Source organism: Dendrobium catenatum, unplaced genomic scaffold (genome assembly GCF_001605985.2).
Source record: "Dendrobium catenatum unplaced genomic scaffold, ASM160598v2 fragScaff_scaffold_1287, whole genome shotgun sequence".
NCBI lineage: Eukaryota > Viridiplantae > Streptophyta > Magnoliopsida > Asparagales > Orchidaceae > Dendrobium > Dendrobium catenatum.
The window spans coordinates 21869-49013 of record NW_021319749.1 but is presented as its reverse complement, the minus strand read 5'-3'; the positions used below and the strand labels follow the sequence as shown (position 1 = coordinate 49013).

General features: G+C 36.7%; 1 protein-coding gene across 3 annotated transcripts; it reads left to right on the top strand.

Annotated features, from left to right (window-relative positions):
* The first annotated feature begins 85 nt into the window (after positions 1–85).
* Positions 86–27145, top strand: LOC110113539 (phosphomethylpyrimidine synthase, chloroplastic). 3 transcript variants are annotated; one of them, XR_002305157.2, is made up of 6 exons: positions 86–418; positions 562–689; positions 1117–1943; positions 10171–10848; positions 17736–17819; positions 26841–27145. XR_002305157.2 is itself a non-coding variant. In XM_020846173.2 (5 exons), the coding sequence occupies exons 1-4, from the start codon at positions 108–110 to the stop codon at positions 10843–10845; spliced, it is 1941 nt and encodes a 646-aa protein (XP_020701832.2). In that variant the 5' UTR covers positions 86–107; the 3' UTR covers positions 10846–10848; positions 17736–17954. The 3 variants fall into 3 exon arrangements, 1 of the variants encoding a protein (XP_020701832.2); XR_003702382.1 differs by lacking the exon at positions 26841–27145 and adding an exon at positions 17991–18340; XM_020846173.2 differs by lacking the exon at positions 26841–27145 and having other exon boundaries at positions 17736–17954.

The following is a 27145-nucleotide window of genomic DNA, read 5'->3' as shown; positions in this document are numbered from 1 at the left end:
TAAATCTTCCATAGAAGGATCATTGGAATATATGCTTTTAAAGATTATATTTTGTGAAGTCAGACAAACATCTCATGATTACTGATTTATTTGATCCTTGTGAAGAGATGGCATCAGCTTATGGGACACCAGGACTTGGTTGTGTGTTGAGTAAGAGTGGCCACATTACTGCAACCAAATTATGCAACACTAGTTTCTTCCCTGGATTTCAAGCAACAAGGCAAGCCTCAAAATTCTTGGAGAAGGAAACATGCCACACTTTTATGAGCTGCAGTGCGAGAGCTACTCTGACCTTTGACCCTTCAACTGAACCCTCAAAGCTAAAAGAGAGGAGACACACCCTTGATCCAGCTGCTCCAGATTTCCTTCCACTTCCATCCTTTGAAGAATGCTTTCCAAAGAGCACGAAGGAGTACAGGCATGTGTTTGATCAAATTTTCTGTTTATACAATCCGCCACATTGATTGTGGAAATGAATTTTTCATTATAAACACAGCAATATTATTTATTTATTCTCTATTTTGAAAATACACACAGTATACGCTGGTAATTATTTTGCAGGGAAGTTGTTCATGAGAAAACTGGCCATGCCTTCAAGGTGCCATTTCGACGTGTCCATCTCTCAGGGATGGAAAAATACTTTGATACATATGATACTAGTGGTCCGCAAAATATGAACCCTCGTGTAGGTGAGTATGCTCTCATTTAGTGCGATTTTCCTGATGCAATGCTTGCACTGGCATAGATGCATGCATCTGTGCCCGCACATGCACACAATAAGAGTGCTAGGGAACAATGCTTACCTTATTCCAGAGATATGTTATTATAATGTTTTCTCTTTGAAGTATCAATTCATGGCCAGTACTTTAGTGGCATGATGTCTGAGAATTTAGTCCAACTGGCAGACAACATTTTAATTACATTGATGATGGTTTTTTAAGAATACATATTTACAACGTTTGAAATTCGATCAACTTAATACAGCTTTGTGCACCTCATATACAATCTGCGTTTTTTTTTTTGTGTTTTATGCCGACCAAAAGTCATTTCTAGTTACTATTAATATCAAAGCTTCTGTTAGTTGATGATGTTGAATCTATTTTTAATCATTTTCAGGTCTTCCCAAGATCCGGAAAGATTGGATTGACCAAAGAGAGAAGCTAGATGAACCCAGATGCACACAGATGTATTATGCTAAGAAGGGAATCATTACAGAAGAAATGCTGTTCTGTGCCACTCGTGAGAATCTTGATCCTGAATTTGTGAGGTCTGAGGTTGCTCGTGGAAGAGCTATCATCCCCTCCAACAAGAAACACCTGGAATTAGAACCAATGATTGTCGGTAGGAACTTCTTAGTCAAGGTGAATGCTAATATTGGTAACTCTGCTGTTGTGAGTTCTATTGAGGAAGAGGTACATAAGCTTCAATGGGCCACTATGTGGGGTGCTGACACGGCCATGGATCTGTCAACTGGTCGCTACATCCATGAGACTCGTGAATGGATTCTTCGGAATTCTGCTGTGCCGGTTGGAACTGTTCCAATTTATCAAGCATTAGAAAAAGTGAATGGCATTGCAGAAAAACTTACATGGGAAATTTTTAGAGATACTCTTATTGAACAGGCAGAGCAGGGCGTTGATTATTTCACCATCCATGCTGGTGTGCTGCTTCGCTACATTCCTCTTACAGCAAAACGAATGACTGGCATTGTTTCACGAGGAGGATCTATTCATGCAAAATGGTGTCTAGCTTATCACAAAGAGAACTTTGCATATGAGCATTGGGATGATATCCTTGACATTTGCAATCAGTATGATGTGGCACTGTCTATTGGTGATGGACTTAGGCCTGGTTCTATATATGATGCTAATGACAGTGCACAGTTCGCAGAGCTTTTAACACAGGGTGAGCTCACACGCAGGGCTTGGGAAAAGGATGTGCAGGTATTTTAGATGTGTATGAATTGATTTGGTTATTTACTCCCTTCCAGTTTTAATATTTATTTCTCCATATTATTCAATAATCTATAAGTCATCAGTTTGATTGATTTTAATGAGCTATGAAAGATGTACTAGATATAGATGTGTGCATCTATGATCTTCATTTATCAACTTATGTTAACCGCTTTAAGGATAGTTGTCAGTTATGTATCTATCACTAAATATCAGATGTGCCTTGCTTGTCTTTTGAGTTCTTAGTTAATTTTCTACCATTACAGAAATATAGTTCTTATCAATGGGTTGTTTGGTTGATAATGGTAACACAGTCTACATTTTTATGCTGGAAGTAAAAGAGTTACTAATAGCTAACAATAACAATAATAACATGCCTTTATCCCACAACGTGAGGTCGGCCAAATGAATCATTTTTCTCCATTGTGTCTTATTAAATCTTAAATTCTCATTGAAATCTAATTAAAAATATCATTTTTCATTTTTAATAATTTCTAACTAAGTTTTTTAGGCCTATATCTATCTTTCTTGATAGAGGTCTGATCTAATACATCTACTCTTCTAGTAGGGTCATCGAAAGGCCGATGTTTTATGTGACCTAACCATTGAAGATAACTCTCTCTAATCTTATCGACCACCGTAGCTACTCAATCTTTTCACATATATACTTGTTTCACATTCAGTCTCTAAGTGTAAAACCACTCATCCATCTAAGCATCCTCATCTCTACTGCACATAACTTAATTTTATGCTTCTCTTCTAATGGCCAACATTTTGTGCCATAAATAATTGCAGTTCTAAAATTTTCTCTTACGTTTGAAGAATACTTCCTATCACACAACATGCAACATGCATTCATCCACTTCAACCATTCAACTTGAATTTTACTAATAGTATCCTCACCTATTTCACCATTTCTTTGAACAACAGACCCGAGATATCTAAAACATGCATTCTTTTTAATGATTTGATCACCCAATGTCACAATCCCACAATTATATTACTACTAAAATTACACTATGTATTCGGTTTTAAATCCACTCAACCGAAAACTTTTAGACTCTAAGGTTAACCTTCATAATTCACGTTTTTCATCTAATCGCTCTCTAGTTTATCAACAATAAGAATATCATCAGTGAAAAGCATATGTAAAGGTATAACCTCATACAAGTGTCTAGTAAGAACATCCATGACTGAAGCAAAAAAGACATGGGCTTAAAGTTGATCCTTGATGTAATCTAGCTCAAATAGGAAAATACTTTGTTAAACCATCTTGTGTTTGAACACAGGTAACAACTCCTTTATACATATCCTTAATGAATTAATTATAAGCTTTATCAAGTCCATTCTTTTCTAGAATCTTCAGAGCACATCTCTTAGACCTGTATCATATTTAAATGCAGTGAATGTGGGACTTGCTAATAATTGTTCACCATTTGGCTAGTGATGCCTTCAGTTGTATAGGCTTATTGCTATATGTGCAACATCATAGTTTATATATTCCTTCGTTCTTTAAGAGATGTTCTTTAAGTTATTTAAGAGATGTTCTTTAATGATGCTTTGATCTAGGATGGTCAAGGGTCCAGGGTTTCTAATGTAACTTATTTTAGTGAAAATTTGTCGTATTTATTGTATGGATAACAAACATATTCATTCCACAAGATAATGCAGCAATTGCCTGAAATTTGAAATTTCACAAGAAAATAACAGTAAATGATTAAATTCAGCTAGTAATTGATTCAAACTTAAGAAGAAAATTGGGCATACATCTCACTTGAAAAAAATTTAATCACCGCACTAAACCAACGTACTAATTAATTAAAATTGCAAGAATAACAATAAAAGTCACTAAAAAAGGAACAACTAGGCTCCACTGCTTTGTAAGTAGTTGCCCAACCTATGAAGCACTCTTAAGTACACATATTTGTTGACCTCGGTCCCAAAAAAAAAAAAAAAAATCACAAAATCTCATACCTGTCCAATCACACGTCATGGCCATCCTGCGCACGTTCGACGTCGCATCCTATCATACCCTATGCACGTCTTCACCATCGTTAAAAGGGCAAATTATTGGGTCAGGTGACCGAAGCCATCTCTCCGTTCGGTCGCCAATAAAAATGCGACATCTGTAGGAAGGGAGCTCCCTTGCTGTAAAGTTAACTTTCTCCCCTACATGGACTTCTTCGGCCAAATCATGTAAATCCTGTGGTCCATCAAGCCCTTAGGGCAAGAAATGAGGGAAATAGAGGATTCATTCCACCGAGAGTTTTACGGGATGCTCGAATCCTGTATACCCAAAGCCATTTAGCCCACGGCTTAAGTTTTAATCTAATTATAATTAATTATAGTTAAACTATAGTTAATTTTAAATTAGATATAATTAACTTATAATTAACTTTAAATTGAATATAATTAATTAGATATCATTATTTATACTTAATTTATCATTAGTTATAAATTAAAATAATTAATTCTAAATTAATTATAAGTAATTAGAAATAATTAATTATAAATTAAAATAATTGATTTATGATTAATTTTAGATTAATATAATTAATTTTATATTAAAATATAATTAATTATAATCAATCTTTAATTACTTATAAATCTAATTAATTCAATAATTAATTATGGATTAGATATATTTAATTATATGTTAAGTATGATTAATTATAAATAATTTATAATTAACTATAAAATTAGTAAGCTTGCCCTCGGCGTGTGTGACGAGCCGGTCAACCACACATACACGCTTTTCTTAGCGTGGTAGGAGGGAACTCGGTGCGACACCTACGACGAGGCAGGTAAGTAATCATCGACCCCAAAATCCTATTCTCGGCGTTCGTGTCGAGCCAGCAAACCGTCATACACGTCTTTCTCTAGCGTGGTGGGAAGGAAACTCGGTGCGAAACCTAAGACGAGGCGGGTAGGCCTGATGCACGCTTTTCTTAGCATGATTGGGATAACCTTAAGTACCCGTACATGGCTCTGTACCTACGGGGAAACAACTATTTTTCTTTGGCAACAGGTACCGAAGACCCATACACACTTTTCTCTGGCGTGGTGGGATTGAAGATTTCACGGCCGCGATATCTAATGACACATACCATATATGCTTTTCTCTAGTGCGGCGAGAGGCCCAGTTTCCTGTAGTTTCCTCTAAACAAGGGAGACGTCGGGAGGCTGCCGAAATTTCGAGTGAACAGAAGACCGCACTTGGACTTGATTGAACTCAAAGGACATGAATTAGGACTCAATTTGAATTCAAATGAATGCACTACAAAGACATATTTGAACACAAATCAAATGACTAATCAAGACTTGAACCTAAATAAAATAAGTTCGAATTTGAACTTGATTTGAATATTAAGTGAATATGACTTGGGTAATTTTGACTCAAATATAAATGGACAAGACTATGCTTGGACATTGAACATGAATTGGAATTGAACTCAAGCAAAGAGTTTGTACTTTGATTACAAAACACTTGGGCTCGAATTAAGAAGGGAACTACAATGAGCATGAACTTGCAAACTTTTGAACATAAGAGGATTTACAAATTTGGACTTTAGCTTGATGTGAACTGAATATAAGAACTTGCAAGGACTTATGAACTTAGACTTGATTTGAATCAAGCCTTCAGTGCACTCAGATGAATGTTGATGAACAAGTGAACTTGTGATATAGCTTTCTTGCAAGCATGAGTCAACGAAAATCAAAAGGGAATGCAATAGTACGAGTGAAGATGATTGTACAAATTTATTAACAAATGAATAATATGAAACTCATAGTGCTCAAGTCAATCAATATATGAGAAAGAAAAAGGGAACTATAATACAAGTGTTCATCCCAAAGGTAAAAATCACGGACTTGTAATAGCATTAACCATCATCCTACAAGTATATACAAGGAGGCCATGATGAATAAAATGAACTCCCACAACTATTCCTATGAGGTCAAATGTATTGTACTTGCAAGCAATAATAGTCATGTGTAAAATGCACGAGTATCTCCCACATGTATTTATGAAGGCCTTGATGCAAGCGAAAATTCGCCAGTAGAGTGAAAGAACAGTGTTTACAAGTAGTGGTAAAGGGCCTGTTATGCACACAACAGTTCATATAAAGACAACAAAAATTGAAAATGGCAATGTATTGTAGCCAACATTAATAGTTCACATGCAACTGAATACCCTATACTTGCAAGCGATGACAATTGACTGTGGAATGTACGAGTGTTTCTTACTTGCATCAACGAGAGCCTCAACACAAACAACAGTTTGCCTGTGAATTGAGATGGCATTACTGACAATTTATAATAGAAGATCCGTCCTTGCAAACAAGTACATCAAACCACCTAAGATTGATGAAAGGTGGATATGATGCATGAACAATAGTTCTTCTACGAACACCTCCAGGAGGTCATAGTGAATACAACTGGTCTCTTTAAATAAACATGAGCCACTTGTGGATAACAACAGTGGGTATATCGTAAGTATAACGAACTCTTGTAGACGCAAGTACATATATCACCTACAACAACAGTGATTGAGATTTGCGAGTACGTCGGGTATGAAGACAACTCGATGTACGGAGAAGGACACCTCCTGGTAGAATGGAATAAATGTTTGAACAAATTCGAATTAAACTTGTTGGTGTTCCAAAATTTCTTCTTGGTCATATACTTAGGAAGAAAATAGTTCTGACATCCATAAACACTAGAAGTGACAAAAGCACTCAGATACCTCTATTCATTTTGAAGGCCAATTATGTGGTTATGGATGTTACATCTTGTAGAAGCCTTATACGTTATAGATCTTGAAAAGAGTTCTTTTTAAGGTAGTGGTCACGAATTTCAAGAAGGACCTCCCGGTGAATGAGAAAAGGGGAGTCAACATCAGGATGATGAGGTGTCTCATGACATCCAGATAATACCTCCACCGGATCCACAACATCCATGCAAGCAGACAGAAGACATTTATAAATATTTAAAAAACATACTCCCGCACATGCACTGTAATTTGTATACACATAGATACATAAAAAGGGGTAAGTGCAATCATACACCCACATGGGCCCCGGCGAGCATGTTATAAGTACACACGTGACGTCTAGGGATGCTGCGCGGGTCAATATGTAAATTCAAGTTCAAACTCGATCCTTTTATGCGGGTTAATAGGAACTGACAGGGTTCGAACCATCAAACAAATATACGGTGGTGGCGATCGATATATTTGTCTTAATACATTCATATTAGGCCTTCAAGGCCTATATTCAAGAGAATTCACTAATAAAAACATAAAGCCTATGAAACCTGGTCATCCGAAGCGGGTAAAATAGGAATTGACAGGATTCGAACCACCAATTAAATATACAGTGGTGGCGACTGGTATATTTTTCTTAATATATTCATATTAGGCCTTCAATGCCTATAATCAAGATAATTCACTAATAAAAGGCATAAAGCCTATGAAAATCGATCCTTCTATACGGATCAATAGGAGTCGACAGGGTTTGAACCATCAAACAAATATACGTTGGTGACGACAAGTATATTTGTCTTAATACATTCATATAAGGCCTTCAAGGCCTATAACAATGATAATTCACTAATAAAGACATGAAGCCTACGAAACCTGATCATCTGTAATACCTATGATAATATATTTTCAAATTCCCATGAAATTTAAAGCTCCATAGAAAATCTCAAAATCATCAAATCCAAATATTTAAAATTGAAATAATTCATCAAACCTCTAAAAGCAAAATTCATTTACCATCCGCAACAGTTTGTCAGGTGGACAAATTGAAATTTACTTTAGCTCATATAGAGATAATGCATAGTCGAAAATATCACTAAGATCCATTCTCAAAGTCTTCTGCTAGAAAGAACGTGGTACGTGTCATCTTACCGGCAGTTTCGCCGCCAAACAACACTGCATGATAAACGGTTATGACCCAGGGTTCTCTGAGCCGAGTGGTTTTGCCGCCAAATGGCTCAACTAGATACTGGTTATGGCCAGAGCCAATACGCTCCTTAGTGGCATCAAATTCTTGAGATACGAATCAATATGATATAATCGATATGACACAAAACCCTCTGTTAGCTAAGGTGGATTCAAATTTGTCCCCTTAGACAAAAATTCACCCTAGGTCTATAAGGTACCCTTGGACGAAACAACCCATGGTTGCTGACAAGGATCCTTCTGTCAAGTTGGGTTGACTACCTCCTCTGACTAATTAGACCAGGGACCACAATGGTCTGGGATAGGGGTGTAAACGAGTCGAGTCGAGTCGAGTTTTGGCCCTTATCGAGCTTGGCTCGTTAGATAGATAGCGAGCTCGAACTCGAGCTCGAGCTCGAGTGGAGCTCGACAGTCGAGCTCGAACTCGAGCTCGTGTCACTATTAACGAGCTCGAGCCGGCTCGCCAGCCATGGGCGGGAATTTTTAAATTTAGGCGGGATTTTTCAAAAATTTTAAAATTAGGCGGGATTTATAAACTTTAAGCGGAATTTTTAAAACTTAAACAAAATTTTTATAAAAATATGAAATATTTCACTTTTAAATAAAATTTAGGTGATTATTACTATAATTTTTTAATATTTAAATTTAATAAATAAAATAAATTATTTTTAAAAATATTAATATTTAATCGAGCCGGCTCACGAGCCAAGCCGGCTCGAGCTCGAGCTCGAGCTCGTTTACTAAACGAGCTTGAACTCGAGCTCGAGCTTGACTCGTGAGCTCGATAAGCTCAGCTCGCGAGCTCATAAACGAGTCGAGCTCGAGCCGGCTCTTACACCCCTAGTCTGGGACGAGGGAACCATAGGATCTTGATTGAGTTCATCATCTATTCCTCCACCATCCGCTTTAAGTGAAAGATGGTGAAAATTTCAATTTTAAACATCAAACCTTCAAATCCTCATGCCCATGCTTCTACTATATGCCATATAATATATATTTCTATGTATCTAATTAATGACTAGCCTTAATCGAAAGTTAGCTCTCGTTATCGAGAGGGGTAATTAACTATAGGGGCTTGCGCCTATAGGAAACCAGAACTCAAATCATAAAGTCCTCATAAAATGAGGGTGAAATCTCTGGGTTATCTACAAACCCATCTGTCTTCCAAAATTTACCCAAGAACTTAATTCGTTAAAACTCCCTCGAAGAAAAAGCGCAGCGGGTCCGGGGCCGAATTTTCGGAGCCCACAATATTTAACACATACTTGTAAGAAAGAAAAACTGAAATTGTATTTCAATATTGATTGATTAGTGGTTTTCTTATATGCCTCAAGGGCTCCTCTTTATTGGCCTAAAAGGACCCAAAATAAGAAATTATGAAAATTTTCAAGATCTCCTCAAGACAATAGATTTAAATACATTTAGCAGGAATTTCAAACCTTGCCTAAAATTTCTATTGGGAGATTGGTGAAACTTATGCATACATAGAGTGAAAAAATAAAAAAAGATCAACGCACAAAAGTACACTGAGAATTTTTTAAAGATTCACTCAATTGATGACTGCGCCTCATTGCTGCTGTATTAATTTTATTATGAATTGATTGTAAAGAATTACGAAGCTATTTCTGCAGTAGAACATAAGATGACTTTTCCTCAAAAAAATCTAGGGAAGAAAGCATAAAACAAAATTCCTACCTGTCCTACAACTAAATTCTGCATTATGCAATTTTTTCATTGGATAGATACTGCCATAAAAACACATCGACAATAGAAAAAAAATCTGAGGGAAATAATGGAAACAACAACTACATATTGGAACTAATAGAGTACATGGTAGAAGTATAGCTATCACTTTGCTTTTTGGTAATGATTCCAACTCCATGGGTGTTGATTGGAGTTCCATGGGCTGTTAGCTGAAATCATGCAGTGAATAGCTACTCGTAGCAATTTTTTTCAAATACTAGATAACACACACTGGTCGTATAGGAGCTGACCTAATAGCAGGTTTTTACATAGAATAACTAAAAAAACAAAGCATAATGATGCAGAATCATTTAAATCAACACTTTCCATGGTTAGGACGTGTTTTTCCTTTCGGTTTTCTTTCTTGCCCATTTTGTTTTCCAATTCTTTGATCATATGCCTCTGCGTAATTAAGCGGTTAACATTTTCAACAGAATTATTACTTTGTCATTCATAACGATTTCTGTGGTGGTTTTGAAATTGTATCGGGTTCTGCTGTTGATTCTTTAGGTGATGAATGAAGGTCCAGGACATATCCCTATGCACAAAATTCCCGAAAATATGGTTAAACAGTTGGATTGGTGTAACGAGGCTCCATTCTATACACTAGGTCCCTTGACAACTGATATTGCTCCTGGATATGATCATATTACCTCAGCCATTGGAGCAGCCAACATTGGTGCCCTTGGAACTGCACTTCTTTGTTATGTCACACCTAAAGAACACCTAGGGCTGCCAAATCGTGATGATGTGAAAGCAGGTGTTATATCATACAAGATAGCTGCCCATGCTGCTGACTTGGCGAAATGCCATCCCCATGCACAAGCATGGGATGATGCACTAAGCAAAGCGAGGTTTGAGTTTAGATGGTTGGATCAGTTTGCTTTATCATTGGATCCTATGACTGCCATGGCCTTCCATGATGAGACACTTCCGTCCGAGGGTGCCAAGGTTGCACATTTCTGTTCAATGTGTGGACCTAAGTTCTGCTCTATGAAGATAACAGAAGATGTTCGCAAGTATGCTGATGAGCATGGATATGGAACACCCGAGGAAGCTTTGAAGCAGGGCATGGAATCTATGAGTGCTGAATTTCTTGCTGCCAGCAAAACTATCAGTGGAGAGCAGCATGGTGAAGTTGGTGGGGAGATCTATGTGCCTGAAGGCTATGCCACACGCCAGTAAAAGGTAGGCTGTAGTTCAAGTTATTCTTTGACTTATTTCGTGAAGATATGCTTTATTTTCCAGTGTGTTTCACATACTTTGGGCTTCTGGCTTGTGGATAGTTATCTTTAAGGCTCAATGTGGTGAGAAAGTGAGTCTCTGAGAGTTCAAATTCTGATATTCCCATAACTGCAAATTAATCATTTTACATTTATAAACTAATCAGTGTCATTTGCATTTAATACTTTAATATAACTATATTAGGTTTTAAAGAATGACGTGTCATGTTATATGGTAGATGGATGATACTATCAATGTATGCAATTAATATCAATTACCCTCTATGAATTATGGATGGTTAGATCTGCTCTTTGTATGTTACCTCACCAATCTATGTACTTTAGGATGTCTCCTCATCAGTTACTGTGCGCTAATTTATTGTAATTAAAATTTTAGTTCCAGATTTTGTATATTTTCTATTAACTCATTTAGGGTTGTATACATATAGGTCAAAGGATGGAATAAACTCAAGCAGTTTTGGGCACAACTTTGTTTGTTATTGTTTGGGGAAGTAAAACATGCATATATCACAAACAAGAAAGATATAATACAGCTGAAATAAAGAACACTAGGTTTTAACATGAAAAATCTGTAACTGGGAAAAAATCACGGAGCTACGCCACATTAAGAAATTCAACATAAAAATTTGGGAGAAATAGTATAGATCTCTCTTCTACCTCACTCTCCTTAATTCTTTTCACCCTTGCACTGTTATCACACTAGAATATACAAAGCGAAACATACAAAACCACTAAGGGACGCAACCCTTAATGAAAAATGAGAAAGAAAATTTTCAGCCCGTCTCGCAGCGCCTCGACACTCTACTCTTTGTCTTTAGTCTGCTTGACAGCACCGTAATGCCTCCTTGGCAACGATGCAACGCTTCACTCTGTCTTTCTCCAAAAAAACTATACAATGTCGGGGCATTTGGGTACACAGTGCCGTAACATTGTACAATTGTACAAATTTTTTTTTAAGTGCAAAGCACCCAAACCCAAGCAGGGGAGGACCCCCTGCAACCCCTCAATGAGTTTAATAGACTTAATTGAGGTCTGATGCATTCGTATAAACCAATTGATCAACACAATTAGATTCCACATAGAACTAATAATCTCTTACTTGGAAACTAATTGTAATCAATCATTCTCCCCATCTGTAACACCATTCATAGTACATGTAGCATGTCTCACCCCTACTCTAATCCTTTATAAAGGCCAAATTAAGCTACACAGCTTCAACATCAATTGTCATTATCTTTGCCAGTAGGGGTGTCAATTTGAACCCGACCCGTTTTTCAAACGGGTCGATTTTTGGAACCCGAACCCGACCCGGTTCGGGTTGACCCAAACCCGAAATTTTCGGGTCGGGTTCGGGTCGGGTTTTCGGGTCGGGTCAAATGTTGACAGCCCTATTTGCCAGCATGTTTGCAAGATTCCGGGTCTTATAAATCTTCTTTAAAGATAACTGACCATCTTCTAAAAGCAATATGATGAAATGATATCAAAATTGGATGTTCTTTGTCCTAGAATGGAATGCCATATTCTTAGCTAGATGAATAGCACTTATGCTGTCAGTATGCAACTTCCCATTCCTTTTGCCAAGTTCTGCGAAGAAACTTTACAACTATATCATCTTCTTGCTAGCCTCAGTGATAGCAATATACCCAACTTCTATGGTTGCAAACGTAACAATTTTTTGTAACTTGGAAACCCAACTTGTTGGGGATGAGAGAGTAAAACACCGCAATGAAACAATGAAGAAAGTAAAAGCAACGGAAAGTAAAGGACGCCAATATTTAATGTGGGAAAATTCAAATTATGGAAAAAACCACGGAGTCACACCACACCAAGAAATCCACTATGAAAATTAAGAGAAATAAGTACAAATCTCTCTTCTCTCTCACTCTCTCCTTGTTTATTTTCTCACATATATCATTCTCAATGTCGACATACAAGAAATATAAGAGAAAGTAAGTTATATCCACCAAGGCACGCAACCCTTGAAAAAAACAAGAAAGAAAACTGTTCAGTCTATCTCACAGCACTAGTTTGGAGCGCTATAGCGCTCAAGCCTCTATCTGATGATGTTGTAGCGCTCAAACTCGCAACCCTACGGTGTCGAATCTAGAGCGTTGTGATGCTCTGCTCTCTGTCGATCAGTGCTGGGGCGCTTGGGAACACATCACTGAGGTACACATCGCCGATGCATTGTACCAATTTTTTTTTTCAATGGTAAACCAAAGCAGGGGTAAACCCCCGCACCCCTAGTAAGAACAACAAACTTGAGGTCCGAGGCAATAGAACAATCCGATTGATCAACACAATCAGATTCCACACATAATATAGCTCACCGTTGTCTTTCCCAAAGTGAAGATATAACCAGTTGTGTTTCTCCTACCATTAAGATCTCCAACAAGATAAGAATCTACATACCCCTATAGATCAATCACTGCATCTCCAAAGTTAAGAGCTTTGTCAATTGATTATCTCAAGTACCTGAGAATCCACTTAACTGACTCCCAATAAAGTTTCCAAGTATGCTGATGAGCATGGATATGGAACACCCGAGGAAAGCTTTGAAGCAGGGCATGGAATCTATGAGTGCCGAATTTCTTGCTGCCAGCAAAACTATCTGTGGAGAGCAGCATGGTGAAGTTGGTGGGGAGATCTATGTGCCTGAAGGCTATGCCATACGCCAGTAAAAGGTAGGCTGTAGTTCAAGTTATTCATTGACTTATTTCGTGAAGATATGCTTTATTTTCCAGTGTATTTCACATACTTTGGGCTTTTGGCTTGTGGATAGTTATCTTTAAGGCTCAATGTGGTGAGAAAGTGAGTCGCTGAGAGTTCAAATTCTGATATTCCCATAACTTTCAAATTAATCATTTTACATTTATAAACTAATTAGTGTCATTTGCATTTAATATTTTAAGATAACTATATTAGGTTTTAAAGAATGACGTTTTATGTTATATGGTAGATGGATGATACTATCAATGTATGCAATTAATATCAATTACCCTCTATGAATTATAGTTAGATCTGCTCTTTGTATGTTACCTCACCAATCTATGTACTTAAGGATGTCTCCACATCAATTACTGTGCGCTAATTTATTGTAATTAAAATTTTAGTTCCAATTTTTTTATATTTTCTATTAACTCATTTAGGGTTGTATACATATAGGTCAAAGGATCGAATAAAACTCAAGTAGTTTTGGGCACAACTTTGTTTGCTATTGTTGGAGGAAGTAAAACATATAGCGAACACAAACAAGAAAGATAAAATGCAGCTGAAATAAAGAACACTAGGATTTAACGTGAAAAATCCGAAATCGGAAAAAAATCACGGAGCTACACCACACTAAGAAATTTACCATGAAAATTTGGGAGAAATAGTATAGATCTCTCTTCTATCTCACTCTATCCTTAATTCTTTTCACCCTTGCACCATTCTCACACTACAACATACAAAACCACTAAGGGACGCAACCCTTTATGAAAAATGAGAAAGAAAATTGCCAGCCCGTCTCGCAGCACCGCGACACTACTCTCTGTCTTCAGTCTGCTTGATAGCATTGTAATGCCTCCTTAGCAACGACACAGTTCTTCGCTCTGTCTTTCTCCAAAAAAAAAAAAACTATATAATGCCGGGGCATTTGGGTACACAGTGCTGCATCACTGTATAATTGTACGATTTTTTTTTTAGTGCAAAACACTCAAACCCAAGCAGGGGGAGGACTCCTTGCAACCCTTCAATTAGCTCAATAGGCTGAATTGAGGTCTGATGGATTAGTATAAACCGATTGGTCAACATAATCAGATTCCACACAGAACTAACAATCTCTCACTTGGAAATTGATTGCAATCAATCATTCTCCCCATATGTAACACCATTCATAGTACATGTAGCATGGCTCAACCCTACTCTAATCCTTTATAAAGGCCAAATGAAGCTACACATAGCTTCAGTTTATCAACTGTCATCATCTTTGTTAGCATGTTTGTAGGATTCTGGGTCTTATAAATCTCCTTTAAAGATAATTGACCATCTTCTAGAAGTGATCTGATGAAATGATATCGAAGCTGGATATTCTTTGTCCTGGCATGGAATGCCACATTCTTAGCTAGATGAATAGCACTTATGTCAGTGTTCAACTTCTCATTCCTTTGCCTTTTGCCAAGTTCTGCGAAGAAACTTTGCAACTATACCATCTCCTTGCTAGCCTCAGTGATAGCAATATACCCAACTTCTGTGGTTGCAAACACAACATTCTTATGTAACTTGGAAACCCAACTTTAGGTCTGAGGCAATAGTGATTAACACCATCAGGTTCCACAAATAATATAACTCATCGTTGTCTTTATCAAAGTGAAGATGTAACCAGTTGTGCTTCTTCTACCATTAAGATCTCCAACAAGATCAGAATCTACATACCCCTATATATCAATCCCTGCATCTCCAAAGCAAAGAGCTTTGTCAGTTGATCCTCTTAAGTACCTGAGAATTCACTTAACGGCCTTCCAATGAAGTTTATCTAAGTTACTCATAAATCTGCTGACTACTCCCACTACATATGATATATCTGGTCTCGTATAGATCATAACATAAATCAAACCTCCAACTACTGAAGCATACATAGTCCTCTCCATTTGTGCTTGCACTGCTTCATATGTAGGTGATTGTTCCTTAGATAGTTGAAAATGATTATCCAAGGGAGTGTAAACTGACTTTGTCTCAGTCATGTTAAATCTTTGCAGTACATTTTCAAAATACTCAGCTTGAGACAGCTTCAGTATACTCGCTCTTCTATCTCTACTTATTCTCATATCGAGAATTTTCTTTGTTGGACCCAATTCTTTCATTTCAAACTCCTTTGATAACTACTTCAAACATCTTATCTTCTCCATATCTTACCCTGCAATCAATATGTCGTCTATATACAAAAGAAAAATGATATAACATTTATCAAAATATTTGATGAAGCAACAATGATCTATCTGGTACTTTATGTATTGATTATTTGACATAAACCTGTCAAATCTCATGTACCACTATCTTAATGTTTGCTTCAGCTCATATAGGCTCTTTTTGAGCTTACACATCAGATCTTCTTTACGTGTGATCATATATCTTGAGGTTGCATCATATAGAACTCTTCTTTAAGCACTTGAAGAAATGCAATCCTTACATTCATCTACACTAGATGTAAATCCTCCATTACTATCGTACTTGTCAATGACGAATGACGCACCACAGCGTAAAGTTTCCCGTAGAGCCATAATGCATAACGTACTACGCGGTGCACGCCATTTTAAACATGACGTACAATTAAATATCATTAAATTGCAAACAATAGATTGATTACAACAAAATTTAAGCATAAATATCCTGCCAAACAGTAAAAATGACAATTTTAAATCCATAAAATTGTACATCAATAGATTTGAGGAGGATTTAAACAATTTAACCTAAGTTTCGCCAAATAGCAAAAATGATAGCTTAAATCTTACAAAAAGTTAAATCCTTTAAATTTTTTGGTATTTTATTAATTTGATGTTTAATTAATTATAATTAATTGTGATATTAATATAGAAACCTTTAAAAAAAATAATTATAATTTATAATTTGAAATCTAAACGTCTTATCCCTATAAATCTTTAAATTGTAGGCATGTTTGGGAAGACATTTTGACCTAGCAGAGATGCTATTTTCTTGTATTCATATTTATATGTTTTGGCCAACTAGCATAAATTTGAGTGGAAATATCAATGTGCTATTAATATCAATTGCCCTCCATAAACTATGGCTAGAATCAGTCCATGCATGCCGCCTCATTGATTCATGTGCTCGTAGATATCACCTCAACAATAAGTGTGGGCTAATTTATTGTAATTAATTGTATAGTTAACTTTAGTTCCTGATTTTGTATACTCCATGTTAAGAAACTCTTTTCGGGCTGTATAAATATGGCCATAGGCTGGAATAAAACCCAAGTGATTTTGTGCACAACTTTCTTTGTAAAATATAAATGGACTAAAAATTTTGAGTAGGAAGCTAACTATGAACATTTACTAATAAACCAATACATTCAAGGTTTCAAGGCACTACAAATCACGAGAAATAATATTAGGAAGGGTTATATTAGGAGAACAACTTACTAGGGAGATGTGCATTTACATCCTCATAATTATGAATATTCTCCTCATTTATTATTATTATTATTTTTGTATTCATCCACTATGGCTATTTAAGGGCTTCTATATTCAATCAATAAGGCACAAAACCCTTCCTCAAGAATCTTGTGTTCTTGACAGTCTGTCAGTTTGTAATGAGGTTTACAACCTTTTTTTCACCGCATTTTAACATTGCATTGGTTTCATGTGTTCTAATATATATAACTTAGTGACATTGTATTATATGTGTTCATGCTAATTTGTTAAATCTGTCAATTTATATTATTGTTCATGCTTATTCCAAAAACATATTGTTTCTCGACGGCTTTCATGCTTTTTTTATTTTTGGCCTGCTCAGTATCCTTGTATCTTCATAGGGCTGATTTTGTTGCGTGAAGATAGAAAACATGGTTAAAAAAATGATAAATTTATATTTATTCATTTTTTCCTGAGATCAAAATTATCACATTTGAGTGTTTTTGAATGCGCATGTGGAGTTTAAACCCGCCATTAGTTTTTTTTGCTACGTCTAAACAAAATGATTAAACCTAGACATTTCACTGTTTTGTAATGTATTTTTCAACTAAGGAAAATGACCGGAGTTGCCCCTTGTTTTCTGTATAATATGTATGAAGTTGTGAACTCATGTTTCATTTTTATCCCTTTTCCCTGACAGGAGCTTGTTTACATCTTGGTATTTGCCGAAGCTTGAAAATGACTCCATGTTACTACAGCAGTTGACATTTCCTGTGGGGTATATGTAAGTCGATATTATACTAAATAATGCAAAGCATTTTTTTGCTTTGCTCTTATGGTCTCGTTTGTTCAGTTTTCTGCTGTAATAAACCGTTACAATCTCGTACGGTATTTTACCTTGGCTTTTATTTGACATCAATCTGCACCGGGGGTGCCCATGCCTGCAATATTATAGGCCATTTGGCCACTATGGAGGCATACTGGCTGAGAAAGACCCTTTGAACCTGAACAGGTTAATACCTGCGTAGGGAGTGTGCAAGTATTTCTTTTCTTTTCTTGCATGTTCAGGGTACTCTACCAACCTTTCCAGACAGCTGACTCCAAGCCGCTAAGCAATTTTGTTGCAGTTGGCCAGGCTTATTCATGGATGGGAAGTAACTTTATTTCCTTTATTTCATTATTAGTCTTTATTTTTCAATTATGATAGATGCAATAAATGTCTACAGAGCGGCACCACTAATTTTCTATGTCTACATCGTATGCTATTCTATTGGCAAATGCCCAGTAAGAAGTATATTTAAGATCTTTTAAAGCGTTACTAATGAATACAATAAAACTATTTACAAGTTAAACTAAACAACTTGTAGCAAATATGCTATGCATTTAGGTGTTCGATGCCATCACATCAGAGAGCACTGAAACATTAATCTAATCTTTATTCGATTCATATATCATAGATGCGTTCACTCCTTGGCTATAGTTTTTTTTGTACATCAGCATATTCTATTGTCTCTATTCAAAATATTTTCTAGTTCCTATCAAAGAGAGAACCTTGAGCTAGTCCTTTGTGCAGACCGAGATGCCCCTTTAGACCAGGATGAGAGAAATTTGTGCATAGAATATGCAGGTTACGGATGATTGTGTTTTCTTACTTCGGCATATGTATTTGTTGAGGTATTGGATCCAAATGTATCCATAGGTGATACTAGAACTCTACTAGCAAGTATAAAATAAGCCTAATAGAGAGATGTAGGAGGAAATGTACAAGGGTGAACTAGAGAGGAGTGAAATTGTTCTTAAGAGCTTAATGAAAATTGGATAAAATAGGAAAAAAATTAAGGAGTATTCAATAGAACCAGGAATAAAATTATTGTTCATTTTTGCTCCGAACACTCCAATAATGCATTAAAGAAGGCTAACTATCCAAAGGACAACTAGTGGAGTCACAACTATGAAGGATAAAAAAGGACAAAAAAAAAAAGACTATTTAAAGTAAAAAAATAAAATGGTTGAAAAAATTAAAAAGTTTTCTCCGTCATTGGAAGAAGTCAACTCTAAGTTTAGTTCAGCGTTAATGGTCCCATGTTGGGTGCCATTTTTGGATACTACAAAACTTGATTTTATTTTCATATGTGCCACAACTACTGATGATGAATCCCAAGATTAGCAACCAATTAACAATGATTTCTCAGCAATCAGAAATCATTTGAACTTTATCCTTCATAAAGAGACTTGTAGCTGGAGATATGTCAATGGTCTAGTAATGCAACCAAACATATAAGCCTGTGGGCTCCGAAAATTTTTGCGCCCCAGAATCTCAGCGCCAGCTACCTTTTTCTTTTTGTTGACACCTGAGAGTTTTAACGAGCTTAAGTTCCAGGTGAATTTTTCGAAGGCATATTAGGTTTTTAGATAAGAGACTACCCAGAGATTTCGCCCTCATTTTGTGAGGACTTTATGATCTGAGTCCCCTATATTTAATTATCCCTCTCGATAACGAGAGAGAACTCTAGATTAAGGATAGTCATTTAAGTAGGTTACAGTAATTACCTAGTGTATAATAGCAGTAATTTTAGGATATGAATTTGATTTTTATGATTTGGAACTTATTACCATAAACTTAAAATAGGTGATGGAGGAATGAAGACGCTTGATCAAGATCCAATGGTTCTGTTGTCCCGGACTGTCATGATCCTTGTTCTACTTAGTCAGAGGAGGTAGTCGACCCAACCTGACGAAAGGTACCTTAACAACAGTCATGGGTTGTGTCGTCCAAGGATACCTTGTAGACCTGCGGTGATGTTTATCTTAAGGGGATAGATTTGATTCCACCTTAGCTGACAAAGGGCTTTATGCCTATTGAGTATACCCTATGATTCATTACTTAAGGGTTTGACGCCATTAGGGAACATACGGGTTTAGACCGTAATTGTAATCTAATTGTGTTATTTTGCGGCAAAACTACCCGATCAGAGGGCGTGTGTCACATCCCTACTGGCAAGAGACTATTTGATAATGAATCTTAATGATACACCTGACATGACACTCTCTTTATGAGTTGAAGTTAATTTTAAATATATCATCCCCGACAAACAATTGCCGGAGTGGATGTATTTTTAGTTTTAAGTTTTTAGGTGATAGATTTCATTTTAGAGATTTAGATTTTTATTGGATTTTAGATTTGACCCCTTTGGTTAATATTTATATTCAACACGGTCATCATCACTTTTATTTTTGTAGGAATTTGGAAGTCATTTTATGATTCAAGTCAGGGTGACTCCAGTCCTTTCATATAGGACAATGAAACTTGAATATTTGACCCGCACTGTATTCTCGGATCGTTGGATTTAGGAATCAAATGTGATTATAAGAGCACATGCGGGATATATTTTCAAGTGTATTTCCAGTATTTTTGTAAGGATATAGGACTTCTATTTGCTTGTACAAGTAGGTTGCAGATCTCGTGGCTTGTAGGGAATGTTTATTCAATAGGCATTAGGAAATGATGTTCTGGCTTGTGAGTTACACCATTTGATACAAAACTCCTATTGCTGCTTACAGGCTAATTGTGTGTACTATCAATCCCTTGCTCCTGCTCATAGATGAACTATAGCATGCATTAGAAGTTCCCTGCTATTATCCCTAAACATACTGGTTTGTTTTGTACAAGCTTCTTGTCCATGTTGACTAAAAATTATCCGAATAAAGTGTACCTCGGTCTTGATAAGTTTGGATAACTCCTCTCTAGCAATGCTCTCCCGCGGAGTTAGGGCATTCCCGTTCCGCTCCGCTGGGCTTCTCCCAGCGGATTTTCTTTGGCGACCCTCGCCGGTGTCGTCTCTCTGGATTAAGGAAAGTTTTTCTTTGTTTCCTTTGGTTTTTTTGATACATTTTCGGTTGTTTTTCGTTTCATCCCCTTAGGCCATTCATGGCCTGAATGGCAGCAAATCGGGTCTTGGATCTTGGTTTTTTGGATGGATCCAACAAGTCGCGTTCTTTCTTGGATGCTTTATCTAGTTCTGCCTCTGATGTTTGTTTTTCGAAGATCAAAACGACTACCTTTAAGGGGTTTCCAGCTGTGTGGATCTTAGAAGAGTCCTTTCCGTCGCCCTAGCTTAGATTTCATCCGTAGGTTTTTTTCAACCTTAAGCTCACTACTGATTTCTTGGTTAGCTTGCTTGACTCCTCTTATGTGTTGATAAAATTGATGAGTGACTTGGATTATAGCAGGGTTTTTTTCCATAGATCTTATATTGTTTATAATTGTTACATGAAATTATCCAAATGGTTTCCCTTGATATTGGTGTTGAATCCTCTATTATTCCCATTTGGATTTCATTTCCTAACTTACGGCCTCATCTATTCTCTCCCCGAATTCTACACACTTTGGGCTTGTTGTTTGGCCGCCCGTTAAAAGTTGACTACGCCACCTCCGTTGGTTCTCGGCCTTCTCTTGCGCATGTCTTGGTAGAACTTGGCATCACTAAAAAGTATCCGGATAAAGTGTGACTCGGTCCTGATAAGTTTGATACATTCAGAGTGTTGAGATGGAGGCTTTCCCTCTATTTTGTGATCAATGTAAAGCTCTTGGGCATGTGAGGGTGGAGTGTCGTTCCCTGTCGTCTGTCCCGGTGAATGGTTCTGCTATTTCTAATATTCCTATTAAGAAGGTTGGGAATGAAATTGGTGTTGTGGAAAATATTGTTGTTGATGGAAATATTGATGTTGTTTCTTCTAAGGCTTTGTGTCCCGTTACGTCTTCTAAGGAGGTCCTCATTAGTGCAGGTATTGGGGTGGTTTTGATCTTGGGGTGGAGGCAGCTGGGGCTGTTGTTCATTCCACTGTTGTTGGTCTTATGGGGCCTTCCTTGGTTGCTTCTGATTGTGGGTCTCCTGTTGTTCCAGTTATTTCGGACGCTGATGCACTTGTAATGGAGAATTTGAATGTTTGTAATGTTAATATTGATATTCATGAGCTTGTGGTTTGTTTGGGCCCTCCAACTATTCTGGAGGGGGTTATTGTGCCTGCGGGTTCAATATTTTTTCTCCTACTATTATTGAGAAGTCACTTATTAGTTTTGTTTCTGGTGATAATCGGGTCGAAGAGGTTGAGGGTCACTGTGAAGTTAATCAGGTGGTAGATGTTGGATCCTCTGAGTTGGGTTTTACAGCTGAAAGTTCTCATGTGATTGATTTAAATTCGCCTATGGGGGCGCTTGCGATTGCTCATTTTGTTGATGTGTCGGTTTCTCTAATTTCCAATGAGGCGATGCATGCTCATTTGGCTAGCAAGTTCATTCTGATTGGTTGGATGTTTCCTCTTTTAGTGGGGAAGGGGAGGGGGAAGGTTTGGCTGACCCGACTGACAATTTGCATGAATTTTATAGTTTGCAGGTGGGTCATATTGTGGAAAATGCTTGTTCCTTGGGTGGGGGCAAGCATTGTCATAGGAAATCCAAATAATGGTGTCTTTTTGCTTATGTCTGGGTGCTAGTGGTTTCACTCGTGTTTGGATGGGAGTTTGGGATGCCTTGTTTTGGCTGTCTGGCATTTCGGCTTTGGGGTTGTGGAAGGCTTTCGTTGGTTTGGATGGTGGTGGTGAGATTTTTACCCTGGGAAATGATGAGGCGATTTTGCTCTCCATCTGATCGGCTAGGCTTGTTGGCAACCACTGGGGCGGCTGCTTGGTGATCTTCTTGTGGGTTGTCACTATGTTTGTCCATTTATGGGTTTCTTCGTTGTGGCCTGATGCTTGCTCCTTTTGGATGGTCCCTGCCTACTGATTGGGTGGTCGCAGATTTTCGCCACTAACTGAGCCCGGATTATTTGAGTTTTCTTTTATGATTGATTGTTTCCTCGAGGTTGTTTTCTTCTAGTTTGTGATGCTTAGTCCTCTTTTGGACTTGCTTGTACCTTTCCCTTTAATGAAATATTTTCTTAAAAAAAAAAGCTTCTAGTCCATGCCTGCAGGAAAATCATTGTGGGCACTAGGAATTCTCTGCTCCCATTTACAGGTGAATTGTAGTGTGTTGCTTACAAGTTTGTTAATATTTCTCGTATAACAACACATCAAATTACATTCATTACAAATCATTTGTTGTTGCCCGTAAGCGAGTGTGGCCTAGACAATTTCACAATTTCTTTGAGTATAAGATCTTAATGAATTTTGAGAATTATTAATTCTTCAAATCATCAAATTGTGATTTCTCTTTATTGTTAAACACATTTATATACTATGTTCGAAGCGTCATAATCAATTATGCATTGCTCACTAAGATTTTCTATAATTCTTATGATCTCTTCACATGCATGGATGACTATATCTATCTGAAGAACTACAAGATTTGGGGGGCCTTTCGGTTCTACAAAGACCCTGAGAGATGCTAAGTCTTGATACATGTCCATCTATAGAAAGAAGATCTAAGCTGATCTCCACATAACAAAGGATTTTCCAAAGAACTTTCATAAGGGAACTTAGAGAAGTTCTTTGTTGCAGGACATCAAATGATAATTAAATGTCAAATGTTCTGTTGTATATGTTTCTTGAACTTGGAATATGAAAGATATATTCAACCCTGCCAAGATAAAGGCTATTCAACCCAAAAAGACTCATTCTTCATGCTATCAATCATGCTCACGACAGTATTAGGACGCTTATTATTCCAACCGTTTCAGTAGGTATTTAAAATAGATGAGGTTATAGATTGTTGTGATGATTATCCGCAACAAAGGAGATAAACTGCTTTAGCTTTGTGGGAATGGGTAGGACAATCCATACAATTTATTAAAAGGATAGAAATTTCTCATTACAAGATCACAACTTTTCATATTCTGATGAAAAGCAGGCCACCTAGTTGATGCATAATTAACATATCAAGTAACCCTCAAATCTGAATCGTTCATACTAAACCATTGTTTAATATTTACTGGGTCAATAATTTTCACATCAACATAATTTTTGGTTAGATGAACTTCATATTGATTCCTAAAATGAGGTAAGCAAACTCTATGAATGATCCCATCTTTGGTAACTCTAAATTCTATTTGAACGTGGATACTACATCCATGTGATGGTGAAAAATATAAGTGGGTTATAGTGTGTAAAATTGAATGGCTTCGGTATTATTGCCACTGACCAATCATATGGATAGCTCAGATGGGTAATCCAACCATTTATAATCCTAATTAGATACCCTATGCTTGGGGCGTTTAGGTCCAGAAGTTGTCTTTCTAATGCCCCATGATTTAATAGCCTGATCTTTACAATTCAATATGCACATGTAGTCATTGGAATAGTTAAATCAGGAAATAATTAAGAGTCCCCATAAATTAATCCTTGATAAATTCATATGAGACAAATTAAATACTAATTGCCTTCCCATTTGTTGTGTATCCATTGACATTTGGTGATGTTACTGATCTCTTCCAATATGAGAGATTCATAATATGATTGGTTGGCTTAGAGTAGTACTCATCATCCAACCATTTATGGAGATGTATTTTAAGCCTGTTCTTACAAGCAAATTTATACCCTTTGAGGTTGAATAACAAATCAAGTCAATTTTTAATTATCGGAAGGTGGTTGTGTAGGTCTTGCACTTTAATTTTTTTTATTAATTTAAAGTGACAAATTAATTGTGTGAGGATTCCTTGTTAATTTTGATTTCGGCAGCCTCTCGGCATCCCCTCACCTTGAAGGGAGGTTAGGGAGGGCACATGCCCTTTTGGATCGACTTAGCCAGATCAAATAAACGGCGAGGACTTCGGGGGAGCGAATCGGCCCCGGAATTGATCTTCGAGAAGAGAAGAGAGAGGCTAAGAGAATTAAATAGGGAAGCTCTAAAATTTTATGAGGTATTTATTATAAAATAGAAGATAATTTGATTTGAGTTAATAAGAATGAGTTAGGATATATCATACTCATCATCTGATTTTCTATTTATTAATTTAGGTTGCGGTTCAACACTACAATGATAACTTTATTTGAATAATATAAGTAAAATTATATATCAAGGCTTAACAATACTTACCATAAAAATATGAAGTTTTTCTAGATAATGTTTAGATGAATCCCAATTGAGGATGTGATCATTGGAGGAAGAATTTCCTTTGGCGACCTCTCGGATGAGTTCCGTAGCAAGATCTCTACATAAGATCAAAGATGAGTTATCTTGGCAAGTTCATTTTAAATGGGAGAGTAGCCTTAGGTGTCTTGATGACTTCAGTTGCGAAGTTCATGAATGAGTCAATCAGCTCTCTAAGTGACTTCAATTTTTTGGCAAATTGATTTATGTGGCTTCAAATGAACCCTTAAGAAACTTCATGTTCTTAGTAAACTAGTTCATAATATTCATGTGACTTAATAATTAACTAGGCTAAAGTGACATTGGGTGTACAAGAAGCCATCCTATTAAATGTGTGCTAATGATTTGGAAAACAAATAGGTCTCCATGTAAGTCGAATTAATTTGGTTGAGCTGTAATTCAAGAACACCGGCCTCTGTTAAATGAAGAAGCATATGCTGATTTATGTTCAAAATGGTTCGAGGCATCTGTTGTAGAATAGTACAAATGAGAAACGCTAAATTTGTTTTAAGTGGCATTCTGATCAAATTCACTGGTACCTTGGTTAAAGTGATATTCAGTATCGGCACAATTTCTGCTTTAATATTTTCTCAGAAAGATGTTAGGGAAGATTCAAATCTCAAGACTGTCGATCACATTAACCAGTTCAGTTAGGAATTGAAACTAGTTTTTTGTAGCTTCTGCATCATGAACCTATAGATGCTTGACTAGGTTCTTTGATTAGCATTCAGCACGTCTTCGTAATGGAACTTCCAAAGTACCTTAGTGTTAATGCAAAATACACGGTGTAAGAGACGTGAATGGGTTAGCCTCTTTCAGTTCTTAATCAAGTCAAAGAATCAAACTGTATAATTTTCTGGAAAATAGACTTGTATTCAGACAAGATTTGGTTTGAAACTGACCCTAACCAAAACAAAAAATTAAGTGTTTAGGTAAATTTGGTTAAAAGAATGCTATATATTGATATATCAGAACCAAATACTGAATCTGAGATTATGAATTGTGAAGTAAAATGCATTTTGTTACTCTCATTCCTTTAAACCAAACTTAGCCTGAAGAAACTGTTTGAGCCTTTTTAAATAATTTGTGTTGTGATTTTAACTACAGAAAAAAAGAAGCCTAGCTAAATGAGGCATCAGTTTAAGTCAAAACACTAATCTATCTTTTGAGGGAAAAAAAAAAAAAGATTGTTCGCTCCAAACATTCAAGAACTCTGTTGAAAGAACTGAAACCCTAAATCAACCTGAAATGCTAGTTGTAGAACATAATGAGTGACCTTGGTTCCGTCACCAGTTCTCCCTTCTGATGGCTCCGAAATATACTCGTACATATTCAAGAGGCATCCCCCATTCTCATCACCCTAAACAACACAGAAAAAATTCAGTTATAATACTTGTTATTCTTTTAAAATTGTTCTGCATCGGTTTTAAAATGATTTTGAGATCAATTCTGATAAAAAAATTGATTAGAATATTATGAGCTAAATTTTTTAATAAAAGCTCCATGGACGAACTATCTACTGCACGAAATCAACACTCAAAAGAAAGGTCACTGGGTATTTAAAACACTGGTGCATACATCAAACTTCGTTGGAAATAAGGTTTTTTTCTCTTAATTTTTTTCTCCATTTCTCTACAAGCAGTTTCACTGTTGTTTTATTCATGTCTATTTGCTTCCTTACTGAATCTAATCAACACTAGGGGTGCTTGCACACTACTGCAGGCCCAGACAGTCCCTTTGAACCTGACCAGGGTAATACCAGCCTAGTGAGTGTGTTGCTTCGCTTCTTCTTCTTTTTCTTCTTCTTCTAAGCTAATATAATCATGGCATTCTAGTCTTATCTACTACCTTCTATGGCTTTCCAAGTAGGTGATGTCAAGAAACCTTTTGTGAATTATTACTGCAAATGTTATTCTGTCATGAGCTTGAAACAGCAACAGTTTGGCATGTCTGGAAGCTAGCTAGTTCATGTATAGACTTGGAATTCTGCGTAGCAAAAAACTGCACCTTCTCATTTTGTTTGTCCA